At 49.9% G+C, this 12,198-nt stretch overlaps 1 protein-coding gene across 2 annotated transcripts; it reads left to right on the forward strand.

Moving 5' to 3' along the window:
* The first annotated feature begins 536 nt into the window (after nt 1–536).
* Nucleotides 537–6,756, forward strand: RGS16 (regulator of G protein signaling 16). Of its 2 annotated transcripts, none has more exons than XM_049634119.1 (5): nt 537–736; nt 1,637–1,747; nt 2,504–2,568; nt 2,857–3,023; nt 4,898–6,756. In XM_049634119.1, the coding sequence occupies exons 1-5, from the start codon at nt 693–695 to the stop codon at nt 5,117–5,119; spliced, it is 609 nt and encodes a 202-aa protein (XP_049490076.1). In that variant the 5' UTR covers nt 537–692; the 3' UTR covers nt 5,120–6,756. The 2 variants fall into 2 exon arrangements, with proteins under 2 accessions (XP_049490076.1, XP_049490077.1); XM_049634120.1 differs by having other exon boundaries at nt 2,507–2,568.
* The last annotated feature ends 5,442 nt before the right edge of the window (nt 6,757–12,198 follow it).

The raw sequence follows: 12,198 nt of genomic DNA on the forward strand, positions 1-12,198 counted from the left end.
TTGTCTGCTAATTCCAACCCTCTTTAACTTTCTGACTCAGTTTCTTCATCTCTGAAATGGAGGTGATGGGATGGCTCTTCGAGTAGGAGCACAGTAAATGGTTGCTATCAGTATAATCACGACGCCGTCTTGCTGGGCTAGCGCCCCTCACTCCCGTCCTTCAGGGCCCCGCAGGTTCAGGCTCAGGCTGTGACTGGCACTGTGTGTGTGCCTCCCCAACGTGCCACCCCCTACGCAAATCCGCCTGCTACCGCTGACTTGGCTTTCTGCTTTTACTAGAGGCCGACGGGTTTTTTCCTACTAAACTGAGTGGGCGCACCTCGTGCCGTGTAACTTCCCTGCTGCTTCTCCCTCCGCGTGGCCGCGTCCGCCCGGAGGAGGGGGCCGCCGCGTGCGCCCAGCGACTCACAGCTGCGTGCAAGTGGCGGGCGCCCCGCCCCGTCGATCTCCCTGGCCCCGCCTCCACCTTCCACCTCCACGCTTCGATTGGTCGGTGGCGCGCAGCCCCGCCCCACTCCCTCCGAGGAAATAAAAGCCGCGGTAGCTGCGCCTCCTTGCGTGCAGTCCGCTAAAGCTCAAGTTTGCTCAACGGTGCCAGTCGCGCCTCTTGCCCCTCTGCCTCGTCGCGCTCGCGGCGACCGCTGGAGCCCATCACCATCCTCCCCACGACGTGCTGCTCTGAACCCGCAGCTATGTGCCGGACCCTGACCGCCTTCCCCACCACCTGCCTGGAGAGGTAAGAGAAGCTTGTCCCATGGAGCTTGCCAGCCGCCCAGAGGAAGAAGTCCTAGTCCCACCAGTCCTTAAGGAGTGGAGTGGCAGGCTTGGGGACCGGGTGGGCGGGAGAATGAGACTCTACTGACTTGAGAGGAGAGGCAGAGGTCACCTTAGTTCCACGTTCTCAGATGCTTCCCTTAGAGTCCTAGAGACGCCACAGGCCAAGAGAAGGGAGGAGGAAAAACAAGGGGAAGTGGAGGGACCACTGTTTACTGTTATAGCCCAGCCTCTGACAAATGGCAGTCCTCAGGTGACCTGCCAAAGATCGGCTACACGAAGAGCACGTTGACATCAGCAGGCAGAACTGCCTTTCTAGTTTCTTAAACACTGGGTTTTCATTCTACAGCCCAGATCTAGGAGCATGAGTCCCCTGGCCCTGAGAAGGCAGGGAGGTGTGTTTTGGGTCCACCAGTGAGGGATGTGCCCACTTCCCAGGGAGCTACTCAGCCACCTCTAGCCCTTGCTGGAGCTGGTGGCTGTGAAGGCGAAGGCAGGAATCAGTTTCCACAAAGTTCCAGAAATATTCATGACAAGCCTAGAGAGTGCCGAGCTGCATTCTGCTAATCAACAGGCACAAATATAGATTAGTGTGACTTAAGTGGGAAAGAGGCCATGTATGCTGTGCTCTGAACCCAGAAAGTGTAAGTCCTACTGAGGAACAGCTGAAACATTACTTTCATTGTTCTGGGTTGGTGATATTAAGAAGAGAAGCAAAGTTTAGGCCCTGGGAACAGCTGAAGGTTCCCAGGAACCCTTGAGGCTGGAAGGTGGGTGGCACCGGCCCCAACTCTTCTGGGACGCCTCTTTGCCCTGGCTGAGCAAATGGGGAATCCTCCCATGTGCCTGCTTTGTCTTCCAGAGCCAAAGAGTTCAAGACACGGCTGGGGATCTTTCTTCACAAATCAGAGCTGGGCTCTGATACTGGCAGTGTTAGCAAGTTCGAGTGGAGTAGCAAACACGGCAAAGAGGGGTGAGTCCTGCTGGCCGGCCTAGGGCCCTAGAGGGGAGGGATCCAGATCGAGGAGAGGAGCCACAAGGAGGAAAATACAAGCAGAAATTAGGACGTGTGAGGGTGCATCTTGGTGACCCCTTCCTGAGGATTTTAGTGAAGATTCCTGCTGGTCTGCTATGGGTGATTGGGTCGGTGGCTCCAGGGTTCTCGGCCCACCGACAGATATGTGTGCCCAGGGTGGAATGTCTAGTTACCAGACTCCTCCACCTGCAGATGTCACTGTCTCTGCAACCAGGGCTAGGACAAGGTCTAAGAACACTTGAGGCTTTTCAGTCAATGACTTTACTCCCATTAGTGTGCACTTTGCCTGTAAGCCCTTTCATATTGAAAATCAACACTGCCAGGTGCTGCTCTAGGCTCTGGGGTTATGGGTAGACTTAATCTCTATTCCTGAGGCCCTTATTTCCACGGGGGGAAATGTAGAAAACAAAGCCCACGGTCAGAAGAATAGAAACAATTTTGGACTGTGAAGAGACAGTCTTAGAGTTATCTACTGAGGACTAGAAGGCCCCTGGCTTTGTTTTCTCATTACTGAGTTAATTGTCCCCTACAAAAATACCTGTAGCCTCAACCAAGGGTTGGAGGAGTCTGCTCCAGTAATCACTTTGTGTGAATTCTACAACCTCCATGAGAGTTCTGGCTAGGATTTATGCTAGGCATTAGTTTGTTGATTTTTTTTTAAGTAAAATCTTTGCATTTTGTTTTGTTTTCTAGCAGAAACTTCTCAGAAGATGTGCTGGGGTGGAAAGAGTCATTTGACTTGCTACTGAGCAGTAAAAGTGAGTAGGATCCTGTTGTGTCCGTCCGGGGGTAGCACATGTGTACCCATGTGCTTTGGAGCCAGCCTGAGGGATGCTGAAAGCGTGGGCAAAATAATAGTTGTAGTAATAATAATAATGATCCATCCCCTAGTGTGCCAGCCTCTATTCAGAATACAAAGGCAGGTCCTTGTTCAAGAAAATTACATCCTAAAAATAGAGCCATTAACTACAATTGCTGTCTTTCTTCTTTGATTCCTCGCTGTCCCACTGTCTGACCTGTCTCTCCCTCTCTCCCCTCAACCCCAGATGGAGTAGCCGCCTTCCATGCTTTCCTGAAGACGGAGTTCAGCGAGGAGAACCTGGAGTTCTGGCTGGCCTGTGAGGAGTTTAAAAAGCTCCGGTCGGCTACCAAGCTGGCCTCCCGGGCTCACAAGATCTTTGATGAATTCATCCGCAGTGAAGCCCCAAAAGAGGTCAGAGCCTCCACATGTCCTGTGGACCCTCCACCTGCCTGCTCCTTCCCCACTGAGAACTGGGGGTGGTGGGTGTCCATCAGGGCAAGGGTTGAGTATAGAGAGTGATCTTATTTTGCACAGGCATGAATGGGCTTCTGTGGCTGGAGACTAGGAAAACCAGGTTCTGTGCCACTCATGGGTGCTGTTACCCTCAGACTCGCTGATGGGGCTTAGAGGGGTTGGCAGGTGTTTTGGCTTTGGTGCATACCTGCTTTTGTAAACTAAGCCCTTATTAGAGGGTTAAAATATACAAGTGGGGAGACAGGTCACCCTAGGGACCTTGTGTGACCTGCTTCAGTCCCCTGGCTGACGGTGCCTCAGGCTGGTTGGTATGTGGTTGGTGAATTTTTCCACCTTCCCTCAGGTCTCCATGGCTGGCCTCAGCGTTTGGTAAAGTGCACGGGGCCACCTTGTGGAGAGAATATAGTAATACCTTGCTTTTGTATCCTATTTTGTATTGTATTTTCTGAGCACTTTAATTTTTACCACATTATTCCATAAAAGAGTTATTGAGCACCATTTACATGCAAGGCACTGTTATAGTTATTAGAGACATAGCAGGGACAAAAGTCTCTACCCTAATGGGAGAAGATGACAATAATGGTGAAATACATAAATATATGTCAGGTGATGGTGCGTGTTTTGATCCAAACAAAGCAGGATTTGAAAGGGAGCACAGGGGGCGCCTGGGTGGCTCAGTCGGTTAAGCGTCCGACCGGCTCAGGTCATGGTCTTGCGGTCCGTGAGTTCAAGCCCCGTGTTGGGCTCTGCACTGACAGCTCAGAGCCTGGAGCCTGCTTCAGATTCTGCATCTCCCTGTCTCTCTGACCCTCCCCTGTTCATGCTCTGTCTCTCTGTCTCAAAAAATAAATAAACATTTAAAAAAAAAAAAGGGGAGCACAGGAGTACCGGATGGGTGGACGTGTGAGGTCTTTTTGTTTTTACAAAGGGAAGTGATGGGTGGGCTGTTCCATAAAGTGACATATGAACAGATAAGGGAGGGAAGAACATTCTAACACAGGAAATGGCAAGTGCAAAAGCCAGAGAACACATGTCCTAGTTACTACGAACCAGGCAGTGAGCCCGTGTGGAGCACGGAGAGTGAGGGAGGGAGAGTAGGAGATGAGGTCAGACACGTGGCCAGATGTGGGCCTAGGTGGCCCTGCGGGCCCAGCATACACTTTGGCTTTTCCTCCGAGTGACCAGGGAAGACAACACTGCTGCTGACAGACTGACTTGAGTTTGAAAAGGCTCACTGTAGCTGCTGGCTGGAGAATAGACCACAGGAGTGAGGGTGGAGGGCAGAGACCAGTTAGCAGGCTCTGACACTAACCTAGGAGAGAGGTGATGGCGAATTGAACCAGGACTGTACAGAGGCAGGGATGAAATGGGATTGGATTTGTATATATTCTTTTTTTTTTAATGTTTGTTTATTTAAAGAGTGAGTTCATGAGAGAGAGAGTGCGTGTGAGTGGGGGAGAGGGCAGACAGAAAAGAGGAGAGAGCATCCCAAGCAAGCTCCACACTCATGACCATGAGATCATGACCTGAGCCCAAATCAAGAATCAGAGGCCCCGGATTTGTATACATTCTTAATATGTTCTTGATAACTGAGAGATTTGATGGCAGATGCTGGATCTGAGGTGGGGACAGGCCCACAGTTGAAAAGCCAATTAATGGTCAGCTCAGGAGACCCCAGCTTCCAGGTTCACAGTCGGGTACCCCTTCCACTGCTGCACCTGCCCGTCAGGCCCTCCTCGGCCCCCTGACCCCTTGACACCCTCGCCTTGCCCACTCTCCACTCACCCACATTGTTGCCCTCCTTCCCACAGGTAAACATAGACCACGAGACCAGGGAGCTGACCAGGACGAATGTGCAGGCCGCCACAGCCACTTGCTTTGACGTGGCTCAGGGGAAGACCCGCACCCTGATGGAGAAGGACTCGTATCCGCGCTTCCTGAAGTCACCTGCTTACCGGGACCTGGCCGCCCAAGCCGCGGCCGCCTTGGCCTCTCCATCCAGCTGCGGCCCGGTGGAGCCCTCACACACCTGAGCCTTGTGGCAGTGAGGAAGCCAGCCAGGAAGAGAGGTGGAGTCGCCCATCCCTGAGGCAGGTTCTGCAAAGCAGGCCCGAGAGGACAGTGAAGGAAAAAGCCCATCTGGCCGCCTGTTTTGGAAGCAGCGCCCTCTCCTCTAAATACTGTGGGACTGAATTCTGTGCAGGAGTGGGTCCCCCCACCGCCCGCTTCCAGGACCAGCGGATAGGGCTGGAGATGAGGGTTGTGTGGGGCTCTCCGGGGAAAGGAAAGGTGGTGGTGGAGTGATCATTGGCTCTTGTTCTCCACGGGGCAGGAAATATTCCAGCCTGGATAAGGGGAACTTGTAAACGAGAGAGGGGAAGACCACCAGATCAGCTCTTCCGCCTGTTGAACAGCTGACTCCGATTGCATCCTGTTTTCCTAGTTCCCAGGCTGTCCAGGACACAGAAGGGCATTCCCAGTCTGTCCCCTTCACCTCTGGGCTGTCCGAGGGTCGCTTAGCTTGCCCTTCTTAACATTCCCGTGTCCAGCCTCACAGTCTTATTGAGGCTGGAGAACCAATTTGATGCTTTCCCCAAGCAAGAGTTTTATACCTCAAAAACTGGCTTTTTGAGCCCCTTTGCAAGTCAGTAGAGAGCCTGGAAAAGGGGCCATCTTGCGCCTGTGAAATTAATCTTGGTGCTCTTGGTGACCTTTGTAGGTGGTCCCTGACCCTGTGCCTGCGGCAAGGTCCGCCTGTGAGCAGGGCCTGTGGGGCCTCTTGCTGGGCTGTGCCCTCTCGTGGCTCCATGCTGCCCTTGAACATAGGGCCCATGAGGAGGCAGGTGTGGGGCCCCTCAGTGAGTGGCTAGCCCCGCTCTTGGGCCCAGCAGGGTGGAGCTAGGGAGAAAAGGGTCATGAGAACTCTCTTGGCAGTTTCCAAAAGTTCCATTGAAATGAAGCCAGTATTTTTTGTGGGTGTGAGAACAGGGAAAAAGAGCCGCCCTCAGTGGAAGGGGAGCCTTGTGTTTCTTTCCTGTGGATGTGAGGTGCCCTTACCAGAGTGTGGGGGGAAGTCGGGCCTGGAACCGAGATGGCCCTCGGAAGACTTTAGAAGCTGGGAGTGCAGCTGGGGGGAGAGACTGCTTGGAGAAGGCGGACTGGGAGAAATTAGAACCTGCTTGTCACCTCAGGGCAACACCAAACACCTATTTTGTGGTGAGACTTCTGCACGAGCCCGGGACACGGAGGCAAATGAACCCGGCAGCCCCGTTATGCCCCAGGAAAAGCAACACTGTTCTCTGCGCTGTGAGCTCCTCCAGGAGAAAATTATTTAAGTATAATGTATTGTTGGTTTTGTGACCATTGTCATAGCATATTATTTTATTACTGTTGTGTGGTTGCTGTTGTTATTTATTATTATTGTAATTTCAGTTTGCCTCTGCTGGAGAATCTCAGCAGGAACTGGCAGCCTGACTGTCTCCCTCTCCACCAGACTCTACCTCTACGTGCTGGGAACCTCTTAGCGCCTGTCAGGGACTCCTCACTGGTTAAATATTTATTTATTGTTGACAATGGAGCTGGTTTCCTAGATAGGAATGTGTACTCAATCCCTGTTTCCCTGTTTTAACATGTTATATTCTTGTACAATAAACATAAAGCCCAGATATGAGATTCTGTCTGCGGGGGCTGTGCGGTCTGGAAGAGGTGAGGAGAAACGCCATGGAAAGCCTTGTGGGGGAGCTGGCCTCCAGAAATCCCTCAGGGCACGAGGGAGAGCTTTTGTGTTCCTGGCAGAGGCACAGGGGAAAGACCCATGTTTGTCTGGTGACTGGCAGAATTGAGGAGGGGCTAGGTGCTAAGGGTGGCCACCAAGATTGGTAACTTCCTTCAGCTGACGATGGCCCCAGCTGGTGTCTGGCTGTTGTGTTGATTGGACCCTGTCAGCCTGCTGTCATTTCGGAGCCCATGGCCTTTGCCTGGCTGACGCAGCACGAACCATTCCCAACTCTGCCTCTAACAGACACACAAGGGGCGGGACTCCTCGGTCGAGTAGCCACATGTTTTCACTTAGGGGGTGGCTTTTGGGCATCTTCACTTTTGCCCATTCTTAATTTGCACTAGAATTTCATGCACATTCAAAGGATTCATATTTCTAAAATAATTTCGTAGAAGTCTTTGAGATGAGCTCCGGGAAGCCACTCTGTCTGCAAGGCCGCTCCACTCCAGGGGCTGAGGGGAGTAAGGGGGTTGAGCTGGGCTTGCAAGAATCTGGGGGTAGGTTTGCAAGGATCATATCTGCTCATCCTTTGCCAAGAGCCTATTTGTTCCCTTTGCTTACCCTACCAATCCTCTGCCCCACCCCGTTACCAGTATTTAAACTTTTCTTCTCCGTCGAATTATCTGTTTGTACTCTGCAGTTTGTTGGCTTGGATGTGGATGATATCTAGTTGAAAATGTGGGACAGGGTGAGCTCAGGGTCCCCCTAGTACTGTCGGCCCAAGAACTTTTCTTGAATTATCTGTTTGTACACAGATCTGGACCTGCTATTGACTTTTATTTCTCCCCTATTGTTAGTCTGAGTTAGTGGCCAGACTCGGGGTATGATGGGCAGAAAACCTGGTAGATTCGCACTCTAAACCCAGATCTAAGGGGGCAATTCTGTGGGCAGTCCTAGGAGGGATCCGGACCTTAGGGCCAGAGAAGATTGGGTCAGATGCTGTGGCAGGCCCTGGTCCCATTTGGTCCCTAGGCCAGCTCTGTGAGGTAGGTGTATTAGCCTATAACACCAAGGAAACTGAAGTTTGTGGGGCAAGGAATATGCCCAGGGCAGCTGGCTCGAGAGAGCAGCAGAGATGAGCTGTGAGCCCAGTTACACCATTGGGGGGTGTCCAGTGTGTGAGAGATGGGAGGAGGGATGTGATGGATGACAAGAAAGACGGGTCCCCAGGGAGGTGGGGAGCTATCCACATTGTCCTCTTCTTACTTTCCTTCCATCTCTTCACCTTCTCAGGAATCTGAGTGTGTCCACTGGGTGCCTGGCAGAAAACCAAAAGCAGTAACTGTACTTTCACCAGAAAGTAGCTTCATTTATTTCATAGCGGGTGGGGATTCTGAATGCGGCTAGACACGGGCACACATTTTTTAAGCAGTGTGGGTGGTCAGTAGGAAAAGGCAGGTGTAATCAGTGAGTGAGAGAGAAACGAACGGGGATGGGAGACCTCCTATATCTGCGGTGTGTGCCGCAGACCCCACAGTCCAGTGGGACCATCCTCAAGGCTTGTCCCCACCCCACTAAACCTCCCTCTCACATGAAAAGTGGCTTGGCTTCCGTGGTGTGGCTGAAGGTGGTAGGTACACATCAGAGATAAGAATAGCTCTTTGCTGGGGCACCTGGGTGATTCAGTAGGTTGGGCGTCTGACTTGGTTTTGGCTCAGGTCATGATCTCATGGTTCCTCAGTTCAAGCCCTACATTGGGCTCCATGATGACAGTGCGGAGCCTGCTTGAGATTCTGTCTCCTTCTCTCTCTGCCCTCCTGCATGCTCTTTCTCTCAAGATAAAGAAAAACAAACAAAAAACACACCTCTTTGCTGACCCAGGTGTCAGGCTCAAAACCGTCCCATGCTCTAATGATTCTCTGAGAGTTTAAGTGACTTCTTGAAGATCACATTGCTAAGCAAGTGTCTCTGGTATCCTTAGCCCCTTCCCCAGAGCACTCTTGGCTTTGACTCAGCAGGCAAAGCATTTCCTAAGTGGGAAATGCTGGCCTCCTAGGCCTCTGTCGCTACTCTCTCCCCTGTCCCTTGAAAACAAATCTGTCACAGTTCCCAGATCTGCTGTTACTGTCTCGGGCTTCCTTGCTTCCTCATCCTGGACCATCTGCCTGCTGTGTCCCCTCCTCTCATCATTGCTTTCCACCACGTCTACTCAGCTAGGGAGGCATCTTCCAAAGACCAACTCGAGGATCTTTCTGGGAAGCCTTCCCCGAACCTTTGGGTCTGATTACGGATGCCTCTCTTTCAATGTACCACAGCTGCTCATAACTGAATTAGAGCACTTAGATCCCTGCTTTCTGCTTCTCTTTACCTGAGGGCAAGCTCCTGGGATTAGGCAGGTCTTCCTCCCCAGGGCCTCGCCTATAAGCATTCAGGAAATGGCTCTTGAGTTAATGATTAGTTTTAAATCCAGCAGGAGAAAAGTTTAGATTACGGTTTCCAACTTCCATCCAGATCCGTCCCTGGATGTCCCACAGGCTCTTCATACATAACACATTCAAAACCAAGGTTATCATCATCCCCCACCAATATGCACTGCCTTCTGTTTCTCTAACCCTGATATACACAGGGGCTGGCCACCCATTTTTCAGGTTTCTCCATCTCTTCCCTATGTCATCGCATCCAGTCTTGGAAATGGGTTGAGTCCAGCTTCTCCTTCCCAGGCTCACGGAGACCTCCTTAGAGGAGCCTTTTGTCCTCTCCAGTCTGAGCTACAAAGACAGCTTTCCACCTGGTCTCCCTCCCCGTCCTCTCCCATTCATTTCCCACACTGCCAATCTTCACCCATAATGCACAGATATGAGCGTGTGATGGCTGCATTAAAATGGCTCACCTTTGTCTACAAGAGAAAGTCCAGATCTGACCATGGCATCTGAGGCTCATTCTGAGCTGAACCAAGTCCCTCTTCTGACCTGTCCTCTGCCCAGATGGCCTTTACACACATGCTGCTCCCTGTGCTGGGAATGCCCTCTTCCTCTTTTTTTTTTTTTTTAAATGGGGGATTTGGGGTGAGGAGGGAAATGCCTTCCTCTAAATCCAACAAAAACATCACCTCTTCAGTGAAGCCTTCCCAGATGTCAACTGCACAGAGTTAATCTCTCCCACTTCCGTGATTCTAGGACACACTCTTTTTTTCACTCTGTTGTACATACTGCATGGTGCAATTCATGCTGTTTTCCTTCCCCTAAACTGGTCTCTTCAAGGTCAAAAGCCATATCCTTTACCTTGATAAGATGGGACCGGACAGATTGCAGCAAAATGGTTCACAGCTCTGGCTGTGGAGTCAAAATATTTGGGTTGGAATCCTGGCTCATTTGCTTTATGACCTTGGGAAGTTATTAAGGTAGTTCCCTCACAGTAAAATGAAGATAATAAAAGTGCACCCCTCTTTGGGAACATTGAATGAAATAAGTGTTTGGCACTTATTTTCCCATGAATGTTAGTTACTATTATTATTACCTGATCCCTAGTACTTAAAACAGTGCCTTGTACACGGTGGGCATCAGATAGTAATTATTTACCGACTTTGAGCAGATTGGAAGAATCAGGATTCCAAATCTACTTTTCTTTCAAAAATAGTCCAACTGTTCCAGTATTGTATATCATCTGATGTGCAGAGTATTACAGAATTTCAAGTGAGAAAATCAAGGGTTGAGCCATTCATCAACTCGCTCAACCCCCCTCCCCACCCCAGTCAGCTAGTGCTGCTTCCACATGGTGCTGTTGTTGCTTCCACAAGACTGCCAAGGACCCCTGGCCCATCTTTCACCCTCTGCTGCCTCCCTGTGGCCATATCAGGCAATGCATACTTTTTCTGTATTGCTTGACTTCGGCCATATTTTGTTTGGCTACTTCCTTTGGAATGGTATCCAAGAGGTATAACTTATAGTTTTGTTTATTAATGCTTTTTAATAAACACGTGAAATTTTAATATGAATGAAAATTATTAGCGTAACCTTTTTTTTTTAATTTTTTTTTTTAACATTTATTTATTTTTGAGACAGAGAGAGACAGAGCATGAACAGGGGAGGGTCAGAGAGAGGGAGACACAGAGTCTGAAACAGGCTCCAGGCTCTGAGCTGTCAGCACAGAGCCCGACGCGGGGCTCGAACTCACAGCCCTCAGGGACCGTGAGATCATGAACTGAGCTGAAGTCGGCCGCCCAACCGACTGAGCCACCCAGGCGCCCCAATTAGCGTAACTTTTAAGACAGCCCGATGGGTACAGGGTTTAGAACAAGATTTCTTTAGTGAACTTTAGTCAATAAGGCTAAATTAACTTTAAAAACTGAAGCTCTTAGGTGAAGAGAGAAAGGTGTTCAGGGCATATTAAGGGCTGATCTCAAGGTAATTCCCTTTTACTGAAACTTTTAAATTGGTCCAGCTATTCAAATTGCTTTAGGGAAGAAAAGAAATTTGAAATTTAAATAACGGAGGAAAGATCCCAAGGGTGAGGGATGTAATGCAGTTAGCTGCTAGATAATGGAGTTTGAGTCTCCATCATTTAGAAAAGATACCTCTCGACTTACAGTGTTGGTGATTTCCAAGCCTTGGAAGGAACTTAGACGAGGATTTGCTTTAAACTTTGAGAAAAGCAATGCTGTGTGGATTAACCTTTTATTTGTGATGGGCCCCCACTTAAGAAAGAGTTCTCTGCTGGAGAGGATAAGTGCCTTAACTTATCCCATCATGCCCGTTCCAAGAGGCAGTTTCACAGACAATGTAGGGTCCTGCTTTAGACAGCGGGCTCTGAAGTCAGTCCCACACATGCTACTTCTCAGTGGAGTAAACTTCAGCACATTACTGGATTTCTCAGAGCATCACTTTTTCCTGTAACCTGTGAATAACAATAGTACTGGCTTCACAGGGCTTTTGTGATGACGGAATGAGAAAATTTATGACAAATATTCATCACAGTGCCCCACAGGCAGTAAGTGCTCAACAAATTGTAGCTGCTTATATGCCATAGGCACTATCCTAAGTGCTTCACACATATTCATTTCTGTAACCCTCACAACCTTCCTTTGAGGTCACTACTGTTATTATTATCACCATATTACAGATGTAGAAACCGAGGCCAGAAGGCTTAAGGAAATTGCCTAAATTCAAAGAGTTAGCTAGTTATATATTAGTTAGCTATATTAGTTAGCTGTTGCTGCATAACAAACCATTCCAAGACTCCATGGCTTCAAATAATAAGCCTGTATTATTGCTTATGAGTCGGTGGGTCAGGTAGGCACTTCTGCTTATCTGGCCAGGCTCAGCTAATATCAGCTAGGCTTGGTTTTGCATCTGTGATCTGCTGGTGGTCTGGTAAGAGTTGGCAGGTCTAGGATGG

This window comes from Panthera uncia, chromosome F1 (assembly GCF_023721935.1).
Source record: "Panthera uncia isolate 11264 chromosome F1, Puncia_PCG_1.0, whole genome shotgun sequence".
In the NCBI taxonomy this organism is placed as follows: Eukaryota; Metazoa; Chordata; class Mammalia; order Carnivora; family Felidae; genus Panthera; species Panthera uncia.

Excerpts from the sequence above, each read along its gene's own strand:
- RGS16 (XM_049634119.1), top strand. The coding sequence starts at position 693 with ATGTGCCGGACCCTGACCGCCTTCCCCACCACCTGCCTGGAGAG. Across the intron at positions 1,748-2,503 it reads AGCAAACACGGCAAAGAGGG|CAGAAACTTCTCAGAAGATG; the intron begins GTGAGTCCTGCT and ends TTTGTTTTCTAG. Across the intron at positions 2,569-2,856 it reads CTTGCTACTGAGCAGTAAAA|ATGGAGTAGCCGCCTTCCAT; the intron begins GTGAGTAGGATC and ends CCTCAACCCCAG.